Raw genomic sequence first — 15,635 nt, 5'->3', positions numbered from 1 at the left:
AACCTTATAAATTTAGAACCGGTCTTCCTTTATTTATGACTTCAACTTTGGATTGAAAGTTTATTTTTTAAAAATCTCTCAGATTTGATACTAAATCTTCCTCCATTTTTTAGTTAAATTTTATAAGAAACAATCCTTTACACTGCAAGAAGTCACATACCACGCACTATGCGGGCATTCCAGCTTGACAAAAAAGGTTTCATAGCTGTGACGTCACATTTGAGGCAAGCCTCAAATCGTAGCTAAATCGTTCGTGATGATTTCTGGGCGACTTTGCGAAAGAAAATAGCACGCATAATGCAGTGTATGGAAGTTTTCTGATCAGAAGTGAGGCACAGTTTGGCGTTGCCTCTCCTTGCGTATTTCAACGATTTTGACCACGTGAACGCTCGATATGAATATCGCCACAGAAACAGAAAAAATTAAAGCACAGTTTGGGTGTAGAAACGTAAAATTTGAGGGAAAGGGGGCACGACTACAGCAATTCACACAAATAAAAGCACCTAAAAACGTGCCATATTTACTACTTTTTAACAAATAATATTTATTCTGTGATAACCATATCTTTGATATAAATTTTGCTTTGCCAGATGTTGGCAGGTGAGGCACTGCCTCACCTGCCTCCCCTGACTGCACGTCCCTGACTTAGACAGTGCAGACAGTCCAACTAAGTTAGTAATAGACAAAGGATAGTCGCAGTATAGTAGCCGCTCAGATAGTCAGGCTGATCTCCTCCATCAGTTTACTACAGTAGGCCTACTAGAGAACTTCAAAGTAAAGCTGTATGGAGAGTTGTCGTCATAATGCATTGCTCAATCGCACACCGAGAGTGATACGATTGAGCAATCCAAAGAGGATTGCTTATTTGCTTGATCTTGCAGCTTTTTCGTTTGCAAATTCGAGAGAGAGAGAGAACTTTTATTTCGTCTGTTGCGAGAACAGTAGGCTACGATACAATTATAAACAATACGAATAACATAGCACCTTAACAAACTAGATTCCACAACTACAGACATTCAATTCAATTCAATTCAATTTATTTTTCTTTGTCGGAAAACAACAGTAATGATAAAGTTACAAATAGTGAACGGGAACAAAACCAACAAAAGGAAAAGGTGGCAAAACTACAAAAGTTTAAAACGTGCATGCGATGCAAATTTAAAGGTTACGTACACGAAAGTAAATTAAGCACGGCCACCAAACCTAACAGTTTAAAGTAGATGAATTAGTTGGAAGAACCAGTTGGCTCCACATACCTAAAGCAACTGGAGGTGTGCCAGTTGATGAAACCATGCGGGGACGACTGAACCTTACAACCAATATAAAAAAGAAAAATCAACAACACGAGCATTTAAGAATAAACAATGAACATACGGCTTATTATTACATATTAAACATATTACATATTAGACGATGCACTGAATAAGTGCGAAATATATTTTCTGTAACATCTACTGACTACTGATCCCTGTTACCTTAGCAATTGAGGTTTTAGCTTTATTACATATTATTTACATATTAAACCAGGGAGTCGAACCGTTTGATTTTTCCGGTTCGGGTCCGGTTCTGGTTCAAAGATTGTTTCAAAATTTGGTTCAGTTCCGGTTCGAAGAAACTTAAAACCGGTTTTATAAGTTCCGGTTCGGGTCCGATAACATTAGGCCTAGGCCTACTATTGCCCAACTTCTAACTAGCCCAATTGGGCGTGAAAACCGCAAGGTTGGCAACACTGATCTCAACACTGCTTTGCTCAATTAACTTGCCTTTGTTGTTTGTTGCACAAGTTACAATCAAACTATATTGTCTATGATGTCACAGAACAGAAGTTGTTTACCTCAAAAAATTCCTCTCCAAAGCATCGATGATAGTGGATCGTGTGTTACGGAATAGGCTAATTCATCCGTACAATGTGGCCTCCAAGATAACAACATGCTACGTACAACTTCACTTACCACAATGCAAACAATGACGTAATGCCGGAGTGAACCGCTTTTTCAACCGGTTCGGGTTCGGTTAGGGTTTAAGCTAACTCAAATTTTCGGTTCAGTTCCGGTTAAGGTTCAGACAAAATCGCACCAAAACCGGTTTACAAAAATCCGGTTCGGGTTCGGTTCGACTCCCTGTATTAAACATATTACACATACAAAATACTATGTAGGCCTACAGTGCATCGTTTTAAGTGAAATGGAGTGATCGCAGCAACGACAGTGGAGTGATGTTGAATAGGAATTGATAACTGATGGCAGGCGCGAATCTAAGAATTTTTTTAGGGGGGGCCAGAAAATTTGAAAATCAATTAAAAAGAAAGAAAAAGCTAAACAGATATGAACAATGATACTACGACATATACGATATGCTAGAAAATAGACATTAAAACAACCATTTTCATCAATTGTGATGCCGAGGGACTAATATCAGCTGTTTAGAAGCATATCAAACCATTTGATGCGGAAACATACAATTTTTCACAAAATTTCGGGGGGGGCCCGGGCCCCCTGGGCCCCCCATAAATCCGCGCCTGACTGATGGGTACAGGAATTTAGATTAATTAACTTATTATTTGAGCATGATATTAAACTGATGATCATGAATGATGAAAAATGTAGTGAAGATGATATGAAAATGGTCTAGATGGCATGCGGGTGACTTCGGTATCGGAGCGGGGTGGAGTTTCTTTGGAGTTTTTTGAAATGAATTTCCAACCAAACTTCTGGAGAGTCATACAGCTTCATTGTTGAAGTACTCTTGTCAAACAAATCTACACAACAAAGTAACAGAGAGTTATAAGGTTCTGTGAACAAGTGTATTATACGTAGTTCGGCTAATTAAAGGCGTATTGCGTTGGTAACATATTAGCATCTAATAGCAGCCTATTGAAATTGACATGAAGCAGCTCTTTCAATTTAACCATTGGGTCAAACTGAAAGGTTAACAAAAAACAATGCTGCATTGTTTTTTCTCCTAAAATAAAATTTGAGAACCCTTAATTTATGATTACGCGATTTTGTAATGACTTGAAATATATAATTGAATTTGTCAAATTGCGACCACTCCCCAAACTGAAATAGAAAACTGGACAGAGGGCGCTCTTTCTGGGAGATCGCCATGGCGCTTTTGGTACGCGCTTTGCTGCTGTGTTGCTGCCTGAAGTCTATGATGGAATAAACTAGTGGTAATAACTGCTTGCATATTTAGCGCTAACATGCAGCAAACAACCAGAAGTGACATTACTTCGGTAACTTCTGAAGCTTTAAAACAATCTCAGATCAGTAGATTGCGTAAACCACTGTTGCCACCTATTTTATGTGATAAAGACAAGGCTCTTTTAAAAAAAGTGCGTCTTTTTATTGATGAAGAACGACTTCGGATTCAATGCAAAGAAGATGTTTATGATGAAAAACGTCATGCAATCTACAGGTAAGTATAGCTACTCAATATTGTATGCAGTTTTCTGCGGATGGCTGCATGTCGTGGCATGGCTGAGATTGCAGCAGGTGTTAAACCTAGATAAAATGGGTCCAATGGCCTTAATTTGGTAGTTGTTTTTTGCAAACAGTTTTAAATTTAAGCAAAATGGGGGATGATATTTACGTGTAGCTTTCCAGAGAAAGAGATTTCCTCTCTATCAGTCCTCATCAGATGTCCTTGGCAATAGATTACATGTTCGGATTACTGCATGGGCCTTGTTCGCATTCAGACGCTTATTGCGATAACTGAAAGTGTACCGTAACTGAAAATGTGGCACAAAAGAGAACTGGAGCAGCAATAAACATAATATCAAATGAAAAAACTTCTTTGAATTTGAATCAAGTTTGAAAAAAAAGTGCCTCTAGACCGGGAGCCAGGTCGATTTATTTGACTGTCTGGATCAGTAAGGTTTGACAAGTGTTTCTAGACTGAAATTTTGTGTAGATTTCAAAAATAAACCTCTTACTTGCATTAGCCTGACCGTTTTTGTTATATTAAGCATTTTCCGAGATGATACCTGTCAATATCGCTATATTCGTCGAATATGTGAAAAAAAGTGTGTCAATCCCTGAAGCCTGATCCTATACTCTAGCTCAGCAAGTTACATATCTTGATACAGAAAAAGACAAATTAGGATTTTATTGAGCCGCTTTTTTGGTTGTTAAAGCATTTGCAAGGAAACTGTAAGCTTCATGCTTCAGTGATGAAAGTCTATAGCCTGAGAAGCCATGGTTTATGTATAGTAACTATAAAGGAAGTGGCTATTTTTCCACACGTAAAGCCTTGGTTACAATCAGGTGTTGCCAGAGTTAGGATTAAAGTTAGGAAAGGTTAAGGTAAGGGTTAGAGTTAGAAGTAAGATTAGGGTTTTGACCTTTGCCCATGACTAAAAAATATTTTCAAAATACAAGTTTTTGCTTTCAACAGCTTCAAACTTTTCTCAAATTGGGGCAGAATTCCTTATCTGGCAACACTATTGAGGCTATTATTACACTGTATAGTGTAATAATAGCCATAGCCAATTATAAACAGTAGCCTAACCACTTTATGCATGTATATAGTTTTTAACATAAAAGCGTATGCATACTGCATAGTGTCAGATAATAATGTTTTTAAGTAGGCTATCGTTAACAGCATAGCTAGAGTTTCTCATGAACAACGACACTTTTTGCGCTACCTTTAAACATGTGAACAATCCATGATTTTTCATGATGCTTTGTGATAGTTCTTGGGTTACTGATAATTCCTTAATTAAGTGAAAGAGCATGTTGCCAGATGCTATTTTATTTACTTATTATAAATAAACACTTGGACAGCTATCTGCACAAATAATGAGAACAATTATTGTTCTCACTGCTTATTTGAGAGCAAGATCTGTATTAGCTAGAATGTTTAGATTGTTTTTTTACAGCTAGACTTGTTGAAGATTGTGGTTACCATTGAATTACAAATAACACAGATTTTTCTACAGCTGGCTTGACTCTCATGACTTAACTTTGTATTTCAGTGAAGCATTCAATGAAATAGTTGAGAATGTCACTGTGTACAAAGACATATTAGCGGATACGAAACGAGAGTATGAGGACTGCATCGCTGCAATCATTAATGGACAACGAGAGTCCTTCTTTTTGACAAAGAAAATAAAAACACTAGCCAATCTTCCAACTGCTATTGCGAGCTATGGAAGAAGAAAACTAGAACTTGAAGATAAGTAAGAAATGTTGTTCAACATACTATTTAAAGTTTTATTTTATTGGTTATTATAAACATTCCTGTAATATCCATTATCCAACATATCCAAGGGATGGACAAATGTATTTTAATTTCAACACAACCTTAGTGATGTTGCTTAGTTTGCTGTGCAACGAACCGAACAGCTAAAGCTCTACGGGAATTGTACAGATTTAGTTGGGAGGTAAAAGACTTATTTACAGCAATACAATTTACCAAGTTTTATTATGTGAAAACTATGAAGCTATCAGTTAGCGATGTTCTCAAGCTAAGTGTATTAAAACTTGAGTGGTGTTACATTTTATGTGTTACAGACAAAGCATGATTGTAACATTTTGAGTGATAGCAACAAATTGGTATAAGCTGTAACTTGGTATAAAAATATTTCTTTATGAAAAATCACCACTCCAGAAATGTATTGAGTCTCAGTTGTCACTAGCCGGATTTTTAATTATCTGGATTCATCACAAGAAGGTTGATAACATGAGTTTTCAGCCTAATAACTTTTAAAGTGTTATTAGTAGATACCTTGTGGACAATTTGTTTTTGAGTTGTTTTCCGTTACCAGTCTTGTATTTACGCATTTAGTGCGTAGTTGGTATTTTTGTGTTTTCATAAGTTTTTCCCTTGGAGTAGGCTACCTGTTTTTTGTAACTTGATATGTGTGAAACATTAAATTATGTCATTCCTGATCAAACTGCATATTCAGATTAGAGATTTTGGAGACTGACAACAATGATCTTCTACGCAAATTAAACTCTTTGAAGAAAAGTGATCAAGATCCTAAGGAAGAGGAAGAAGAAGTCAGACCAATCACACCTGAACAACGAGAAGAACGGAGACCTATTCCAGGTGAAGAACTTTCCAAAATGTGTAATACTCTTCAACATTTTACTCCTGTGAGACAAAAACATTAAGTCAAAAGAATGTCTCATATTGTAGCAAATTAGCAACCAGGGGATCAGGTATCTCTTATTACTAACACTATGAAATGTTTACTTACAAAGATTTTTTAAACTTCTTGCAAAGTTTAAGCTTTAAGTATGTTATATATACGATGTATTTCCCATCATTTGAAAAGCAAAAAATATTGATTGACAGCCGTATTTGTGGTAGAACGCATTATTGCTACAAGTATGCGGGGCTGGCAGTATTCTATTTTAGAGAACATATCTGAGAATAGCATTATCAACTAATAAGAACCATTTCAGTTTAATTCTTTAACGAAACTCTTATAAAACAGGTTTATCCGTTGAAGAATGGACGAATGTTGACACTTTGAAACAAGCTGTTGCTAAACTGGACTCCGCCATCGAAACTGTTGTTAAGAAGCAAAAAACTTCATACGTGCCCTTAAGTACCAAAATAAAGGTATTTAAGCTATTAACAAAAGCCGTTTATTTACAGTGATTCAATGTCTGCAAACGTTAAATCTATATAAATAGACGGCTTTTGCAAGCTATGAATACACCCGGTTGTTTCTAATGAGGTTAGGTTTGCTATAAATACCTCGCTTTACACAGGCCCTCGACGTTTAATAGCTTTAACACTATCGCTTATACTCTATAGCTTTTACTCTATATTCTAAGAAGGCTAGCGACTCAACAATTTTTAGTAATCAGATTGAAGAGGTTTTGTAAGCATCCTTCGTCACCAGTTGAACCCCATAGCACCTGTTTTCTTTTGGTTCTAGTCCTGTGCTCTGTCCAGTAATTAGCTGATGATAATTAAGCCTGATAGTGATAAGTTTGATTGACATTTTTATTTTTCCCACTTACCAGTTAGCCACACCTCTTCACTTTTAGTTGTCGACGGTAGGTGCAACAGGAAAGGTATTTTCAAGGAACCACTTTCCACAAAAACGATACGCCTAGCCCTATAATGAAGAAACAATACTACCACAAAAGGAGTTCGGTTTTCGTGTTTTTTTGTCTCTCGCTCAAATATCGTGTTTAATGAAGCTTTGATTTAAGTTTAACCCAGCCCCAACCGTATCAGTTGCAATGGCTTCTTCACAGACAGAGGAAACTTTAGCCCATCGGATAGAGGCACGCAACAACTTGATAAAAGAAGTTAAGGAATTGCATTACAAGAATCTGAAGTTGAAAGCAGCTGTGGAAGCGATGAGTTCATATCGACGAATCATAATTGAAGATCCAGATTTCGACAAAAGTAAGTGTTTTAGTCTCATGTAGCAGAGGTTGTTTTTGATGTCCCTTGTGTAATGTTGCCAGATGTTTTGTTGTCGTATCCAGCTTGCACCCCATGATTGAAGATTTAAATTAAGTGGCAAGGAAGCCAATTTTTGCGTCCATCTTCAGGCACACCTTTAAGTGTGTTTCCAAAGGCACAGCAACTTAATTTTAAGCGGTGTCGAACTGACGTCCTTTTGAGTTTCAACCCAGGACTCTCACCACTGGACTATGCAGCTGCCGGATGTTGAAATGAAGTAACAAGTGATCTTTTACCGGTCAGGTTGCAATCAAGTACGTTGTAGTATATTTAACCAAGCACTGCTTCACAGTTAATTAAATTGCTTTAACCTATTAATAACAATAGCAACGACTGTACAGACGAGTGTTGAGAGCTCTGATTTGACGCTCGGCTGGGCGCTGGTTCGACACTTCCCATGAGTGTGTGGCTGTGGATTTAATAAGGAGCTGCTGAGCATGCATGAAGTGGAACACAAAGATTGGCTTTCTTGCTTTTCTGTCCACTTGATCTTGCTCGGCGTAAGCCTGGGTACGATTGCAAATCATGTTATTTTCATAACGGCAAGATACTGTTATTGGCAGCCCCACGTGAATATGTTTTGGAGAAATGGATGAGTCAGCCCTCATTGGAAAGAAACATTTCCTGGATGGACGACGATGGAGAGGTTAGACATTGCAGAGCAGCTAATCAGTAGCTTCTTACATTGCTTCAACGTCCGCAGACGTTGAATACATGTAAAAAACTACTGATTTGCTGGTTGTGGTAGTCCTAAATAAAATGGTTTAGTCAATTTATTTTTATTAGCACTTCTGCAGCTCTAATTTCCTGTGTTAAACGATTTGTCTTGTACTTTATCATTTAACCCATGCAGATCACGTAATCCGCTCGGGATGCGGTAAGGTTTGCACTTGGAAGCAGGGGCGAATCCAATAAGTAGCTTTAGAGGAGGGAGAGGGATTTAAACAAAACACAATGATGTGTAGGTGATCTACATTAATCCGACTGTGCAAATCCTGCATGAATAAAGTTACTTTTCTATGTTTTAGGTGGCGATCGCCCCCTCTAGATCCGCCATTGGGAGGCATATTTTTTTGTTTATGTTTTCCAACCACACTTTCACAAGTTGCGGAGAGAATCAAAATAGTTTTTAACGCCGCGTTATTTCTCGGCAGCTTGCTTATGAAGACGACGACCCTTCCAAAGAAAAAGAAGCTGAGTTGATCCTCGAGTACATTGACAAGTTCAATGAGTTATTTAATGAAAAGGAATATGACAAAGCTGCTGTGCACGCGGCTAACAGCCCTCGGGGCGTTCTCAGAGTCATGGAAACCCTTAACAGGTAATGCCGCGAACATACTTTGTTGTTATACTTGGCCTGCTGGAGCCTTTGCGATAACATGTAGCTTATGGAAAAAAGAAACAAAAGTTTAGGACTAGGGAAACCTTTATAAAATTGTCAAAATCCGTGATCTTGTTTATGTTTCTGAAGACTCCAAACAAAGTTTTCTTGATTTTGTCCTAAATTTTATACCTAGGTAATTGAAAAATTTGCATTGAGTGAAACAATATGTTTGAGCAAGGAAACTCATCTTTGAGTATTCAAGTTTGTCATGAAGAGTCTTGCTGAGAGCTGAATGATTTTGATGAGTATCGAACCTGGCGCCTTGTAAAGCGTTAAGTATTTGCTCATCAGCTAACAAACTGATATGTCTTTCCTACAAACCAGTGCACTTAGTTTTTGCTTGGTTAGAGGGGAAAGTTGACTGAAGATCTTTTGCTATCTCTGCCTAAATAATAATAATAACACATAATATAGTACCCCCTCCCAAATTTATATTTTGCTGTAGTTGAGCTCCAGAATAAAGATTTCAGTTCGAGAGCCAGCGTTTTTGGTTTGGTTTTGAATCTTTATCCTCGGACTGACAAAGCCTTGATAGGTTATTCCTGGTAGTTTCGCATACTTGTAGAGGCTTTTGACGCAAAGCCGGTCACCTAGATTGACAGAGTAAAGTTTTCCGATTGTTGAAGTGTTGTTGCCGGGAAAGTATTCCATTCATTAGATACCGTTAAATAGAGAGCAGTCCTGAAATGCGTTGCTCAAGCGCTCACCCCGAGAGTCGAACCAGCGCCGCGTGATCTTGAGCCGTACGCGTAACCACTGAGCTAACGGGGCGGACGATTTTGGAAATGTTATTCTCAGATACTATCTAGAATGTTCATGTTTAGATTCCGAGAAGTGTCATTTGGTTGGGAGGGCACACCGACCCCCCTGTTGCTTTACTCCGTCGCTCTAATGAGCTCATCAATTGCTCAGTCGCACGTCGTGGATCAGCAGATGTCCATTGTCTGCGCCAGGTAAGGAGACAGACCTCATCCCAGACAGCAAATCAGTCGTTTATTTGCATTGATTCAATGTCTGGTGACGTTGAATCAATGTAAAAAGCAACTGATTTGCTGTCTGGAATTGCTCTCTTTGTCACGTTTGTGCGCAGCTATGGACATGTAGTGTGCTGAGAAGTTGATTTTGAAAATCTCAATAAGTGTGTGTGCGTTCGTATGTTTGATGTTATGGTGAATGGGTGTCCCACAGCAGTTGACAGCCATCTTTTCAGTTTTGAATCATTCCTGTCGCCTCTCAGACAGTTCCCTCAAAAATACCTCAATCTTTTCTTTGTGCTTTAGGAAACACATACGCCTCAGTGCAACTTTTAAACTCTTTAGTATGACTCAATCAGGAATCGAACTCACACCTCCCAGAAGCAGTGGTTGAGACACTAAACAATGGCTGGTAGGACCAGTGCGTTAGGGATTCCAAGCTAGAAAAACTGGATGTTTTGCATTAATTTAACATCTTACAGTCTTAATCTGACATCAAGTAATACTTAGTAAAGTAGCGGAAGCTGGGATTCGAACCCACGCTATCGAAGTAATTTTGGAGCTTTTCTAATGAAGCTATTGTTGTACTACCACATATCAGGTGCGCACTGGAAGAAAATCGTCCCGAGTTGTTGAAACATTGGACTTCAACTGGGACAGTCACTCCATGTAATGAGATAGCGCAAAACCTTTTGGACTACAGGCGAGTGGCTGTCATTCCTTTGATAAGCAACTTGCAAAAGGTTTATCTAATCTTAACTATTTAGGTTTAAGAGGAGGTGTATCAACAAATAGAAACCGCCTGCCTTTTTTATACCGGTTTTGTGCCTCACCCCGAGGGTTACATTATTCGATATAGCTTATTAAAAATATTTTTAGTAAATGAAACTTGTTTAATGTTTAATAAATCTGCCTAAAAACAGCTTCAAGTTTTTTTTGTTTTATTAAAATAGTTTTCCACAGCAGGCTACATCATGACGCGCCATTATTGAGCAGTTCTATGAGTCTTTCGCAATGAATGTTGTGTAGCTTTGCAACTGCTGAGAAACTCTTCTTTTCATTGATTTTTACAGTTCTAAAGTTGATTTCACGGGTTATTTTTTATGTTTTTATTTACTTGGTGGTTTTCCGACTTTACAGTGGCAAAAGCTTTTTCAATAAATTACCCCGATTTTAGAACCTGGCTTGATTTTATTTACTTGTGAGGCTACAACGATATAGGTTTGGTTTTTGAATCTTTATCCTTGGACTGACAAAGCCTGGATAGGTTATTCCTGGTAGTTTCGCATAGCCTACTTGTAGAGGCTCTTGACGCAGGGCCGGTTACGGAGATTGACAGAGTGAAGTTTTCCGATCGTTGAAGTCTTGTTGCCGGGGGATTATTCCATTCACTAAATGCCGTTGAATGGAGAGCAGTCCTGAAATGCGTTGCTCAAGCGCACACCCCGAGAGTCGAACTTGCGCCGCGTGATTTTGAGCCGGTGGCGTAACCACTGAGCTAACGGGGCGGACTAAGTTATATAGTTTAATGTTGAAGACTAATCTGTGGCTTATATTGTTTTGCAATCTCAGTGAATCGGTTCCCGAGTACAGACCGTTGTGTCTCGTGGTTGCGAACAAGATCTTTGCTGACATTGGAAATCATGACAAGGCCTGCTATACTTTCTTCCAGTTGCATCACTACAAGGCGCTTCTGGACTATGCCAAGGACACTGCAAAATACTCGAAATGTGAGTTTACAGACGACTGATGCAGCAAATCCATTGGTGGAATGTAAAAATGACGGAATTTTTTATCTGAAAAAGTTTACTATATTTGTAGAATAGCTTTAAAGCGCGTTCAGAGACGTCTATTTTGTGGGTGGGTGTCAGAATTGTCACAGGCTACATGTTGACAAGAAATGTTAGGCTTGACGTTATAGGTGGAGAGCAAGTGGAAAGTAAAGTCACGTGGTATTTCAACAGCTCATCAAAACTATCGTGAGAAGCGAATGATGACGTCATTTATAATAGGCTAGATCTAAATTATTACCATTATTGCATCATTATGAATTAGCGTTTCTGAGCCATGATGTAGAATTAGCCTTTAGCCTTAGAACCCTAGAACGGCAATCGAAAGGCCACCGGTTCGACACCGCTCGAGCATGCGGCTGTGTCTGTGGCAGGACACTTAAAGGCATGCCTGAAGGTGGACACGAATATTGGCTTCCTTGCCTTCCCGTCCACTTAATCTAAATTTTCAACCACCGGGTGTAAGCCTGGATACGACAAAAAAAAAAAAATTTAAACATGTAGAATTTATTGTAGATGAACGTGTATTATAGCTTACCTAGCTTGTAGTTGTTCCATGTTGATATGGCACCATTTTTGGTTTTCTGGAAAATATATTTTATACCAACGTAAGTAACAGCGCTTAATTAAAAATGGTAACAGCAAATAGCGTTACCCTTTTTAATTAAGCAAGTTTTTGAGCTTTAGCGCGTTTGTTCATCAGGCGACTTTCTCCGACTCATCAGAACGTGCCCGGATGTAACCCTCTTGTGGGGACTGTGCAAACCGGCGAAAAGGCTGAATGAGGCCGATGGTGGCGACTACGCGACGAAACCGCTACCATTGAGGTGACATTGCTTGACAATCTGTTGTTGGTAAAAAGTTATTTCAAAAAATATTTGTTGAATGTTAATACTGTATTTTGAGAAAATGACTGGCTTTGGTGGCCTGTAGCTTATTGCAAATGTGTCATCATAATATGTGGTTTCATATAACATTGCCCGCCTGGTGCAGAACTACATTATGCCACTTTCACACTTTTTGTAGTCAATAACCCGACACTGGGTTGGCTTTCCTACGCGTCTTACCGACTCTCGTCAGCAAAATACAATGCAAATGTTGTTAGTGTTGTTTTTGACTTTCAATTAATTGGGGCCAGATTTTATGTGATGAGATTGCCTCTGAAGCATATTCGGACAACTAGAGTTTTTTAGGTTTTCGAAATTAGATTATAATTAGAGCTACCCAAGTTTTCACAAATTAGACTATAATTTGTGAAAACTTGAGTAGCTCCAACTAACTAATTCGAGTAGATTTAGAACTAGATTAAAATTAGTTTGACGCAGTTGTCACCAGGGCTTTGGAGCCCAAGCGGTGCATTTTCAACGGAGCTGGACTTGGAGCTCTACGTGAAATTCAAGTGCTGGAGCCCGTTGTTTGAAAAATAGCTCCGGCTCCGATGTATTACATAAAATGCTATTACTATTGGCTGAATTTACATAATTTAACAGCAATCCTTCACAAAATTAAGAAATTATTTGCGTATTCAGACGTCGAATATGTTTTGAAACGCAGTTCCGCATGACATTTTGATGAAAGTAGCCTACCTTAAATTTCATAAAGTTGTGCCATTTTTTAGCAACAGTTGACTGCAGGCAATTTTAAGCTTCAGAAATTAAATTGATATGTCGTCATTATTTTAATGAAAGCACTTTTCGGAGCCTGGAGCAGTGGTATCAATAAGCTTCAGAGCAGGAGCTAATTTATGATAAAAGTTTTATTGCACGTATCTTGTATGAGGTTGACAAGCGCGCAATTTCCTTTCGTTTGACGAAAAAAGCTGTTGGACAATGTAGAATTTATAGCAAAACCAAAGATTAGATTACAACTAGAGTTAACAAGTTTTCGCCAAATTAGATTAGAATTGCTATTTCGCTCTAATTCATTGAATTATTAGACAACTAGAATTGTCGAGTTGTCCACGTCTGCTTTGACGGTTTTATCCATAGCCTGGGATTGGTACTTAGATAGGTTAAAACTTTTTTAAAAATGCGAAGGTGTAGCCACTATCCAAGTATTTTTTCAAGTAGCTACCGTACCGTATCTCATGTTGGCCTCGAAACTGTCTTGTTTCGAGTGTTGGATGTTTTTTTAATCTTTATCCTCGGACTGACAAAGCCTTGATAGGTTATTCCTGGTAGTTTCGCATACTTGTAGAGGCTCTTGACGCAGGGCCGGTTACCGAGATTGGCACAGTGAAGTTTTCCGATTGTTGAAGTGTTGTTGCCGGGAATTTATTCCATTCACTAGGTGCCGCTGAATGGACAGCAGTCTTAAATGCGTTGCTCAAGCGCACACCCCGAGAGTCGAACTTGCGCCGCGTGATCTTGAGCCCGGCGCGTAACCCAGTGCTGCTATGTTGCACTCTGAACTGCTTACTTCGTTGTCATGGCCAGAAGAAATAAGCTTAACCATACTGGAAGTTGTTGAAAAAAGAAAGCAAAAATCTTGTTTCAGATTCGACCAAGCCATCTGTTTCATATTGCAAAACGAAGAAAAAGGAAGGGCTGTCGTGCCACGGTTCTTGAACGATTTGCTGAACAACCCAAAACGTCGTTCCGCTACACTGCACCAGATCGTCTACGACGAGACTGATTCGAGTCTATTCGACCATGGCACTTCTGATTGGATGAAGATCCAGGCATTTTGCGAAGACAACGAAATGTTCGATGTGGCTTTGGAAATTCAATCGGCAGCTGTTGTGAAGAGAGGGGTGCTGAAGGCGTTGGCAGCCATTGCACAGCACGAGAAAGAACAATTTGACTATTACACATAAATTTTTATTGCTGGCGCTTAGGGAAGTTAGTGTAGCGAACATTGCCAGTACCGGTATAAATTTCTTATAAGTTATATAACTGGAGCCGATTTAGAGTCTGTCTACATTCCATGAGCCCACCTCCACTCAACACATTAAGTTGTTTATTAACATTTTATTTTTTTTTATTTTCTTATATCTTAAATTTTTCTGAAGGTGTTGCGACCGTGCCAAATTTTTTTTTTTCAACTTAATAACTTACTTCGGTCACAAGCACGTTTTTAACGTTCGCGTTTTGTCGCTTCTACCTTTTTCTCGACCTTTGCTATGTTGACGTGTATTGTTTTGATATGATGGTCAGAAATAAAAACAATTGAACTGAAAAGTGCGCATAAACTATTGCGCTCTGGCGTCTCCATTCACGACTCCAGCCACCCGCACTTGCTGTTGTTTCTCTGGGCAAGAAACTTTACGATAATTGCCTCTACCCAGTGGTCGATTTCGAGTAATGGGTAGTACCAAATCTAAGTCATAAATAGAGTAGACAACCGGAAACAGACATTGCAGTCGGCTGTAGCGTGGGTCAGGTGTACGTCGGAAGGCGTAGACCGATGCATAGCGCTCAAGTCCGCTTTCCCGCAATGCACGATAAAGATAATGAAAAAAAAACCTTCATTTAACATTGAGCTGCAAGGGTCGGAATTAGCAAGCTGAGTAACCAGAGCTCAGTATTTTACGAGCACATGGCTTCTATGCGAATGTTTGCAAGCTAAAATCTCTTTCGAATTTGCAACACCAGAGGTGGATGTATGCTTGATGCGTCTGAAGTCGAAATTTTTTACTTTTCACCTTAACTTGAGGTTTAAGTGATAACACGGTACAAAATTAAAGCAGATCTTACTGAGCCTTTCAGTCTAAAAAACGTTAAGATCTGGTTTAATTTTGTAGGCTACCGTGTAATTACTTTAACCTCGGTTTCTGGAGCATTGTGGAGTATTCTGACGCGTTATACCAGTAACACCACTGTGAAGTTGATTTTGTACTGTTGACACTGTTGGTTGCAAAAATGTAACATTTATTAGCGAACCATTTGCCCGTCTGTTGCATAAGCCCAATTAACAAGGCGCACCCGATCACAAATGATGACAGACAAAGCAGTTATGTTACGCCATCGTGCTCGTTTGTGATGCTGCATACAGTCACAAGAGAAATTTAATAACAAGATTTCTTATCGCCCCATTCCCAACCACATGGAGGATTTC

General features: G+C 38.9%; 1 protein-coding gene across 1 annotated transcript; it reads left to right on the top strand.

Moving 5' to 3' along the window:
• Positions 1-3,152: 3,152 nt before the first annotated feature.
• Positions 3,153-15,438, top strand: LOC145774543 (clathrin heavy chain linker domain-containing protein 1-like). Its single transcript, XM_082585808.1, has 12 exons — positions 3,153-3,417; positions 4,976-5,179; positions 5,909-6,051; positions 6,443-6,570; positions 7,218-7,371; positions 7,995-8,077; positions 8,586-8,752; positions 9,640-9,768; positions 10,391-10,492; positions 11,362-11,519; positions 12,283-12,406; positions 14,076-15,438. Exons 1-12 carry the CDS (start codon positions 3,203-3,205, stop codon positions 14,392-14,394), a joined length of 1,926 nt encoding a protein of 641 aa, XP_082441934.1. The 5' UTR covers positions 3,153-3,202; the 3' UTR covers positions 14,395-15,438.
• Positions 15,439-15,635: the final 197 nt, after the last annotated feature.

The sequence above is a fragment of the Aplidium turbinatum genome, chromosome 7 (assembly GCF_918807975.1).
Source record: "Aplidium turbinatum chromosome 7, kaAplTurb1.1, whole genome shotgun sequence".
NCBI lineage: Eukaryota > Metazoa > Chordata > Ascidiacea > Aplousobranchia > Polyclinidae > Aplidium > Aplidium turbinatum.
This window is presented reverse-complemented; position numbering and strand designations above follow the sequence as displayed.

What these genes read in the sequence shown, in the direction of transcription:
- LOC145774543 (XM_082585808.1), top strand. Translation starts at nt 3,203, where the DNA reads ATGCAGCAAACAACCAGAAGTGACATTACTTCGGTAACTTCTGAAGCT. An exon ending in AAACGTCATGCAATCTACAG is followed by an intron (nt 3,418 to 4,975) that starts GTAAGTATAGCT and finishes TTTGTATTTCAG; the next exon opens with TGAAGCATTCAATGAAATAG. An exon ending in CCTTAAGTACCAAAATAAAG is followed by an intron (nt 6,571 to 7,217) that starts GTATTTAAGCTA and finishes GCTTCTTCACAG; the next exon opens with ACAGAGGAAACTTTAGCCCA.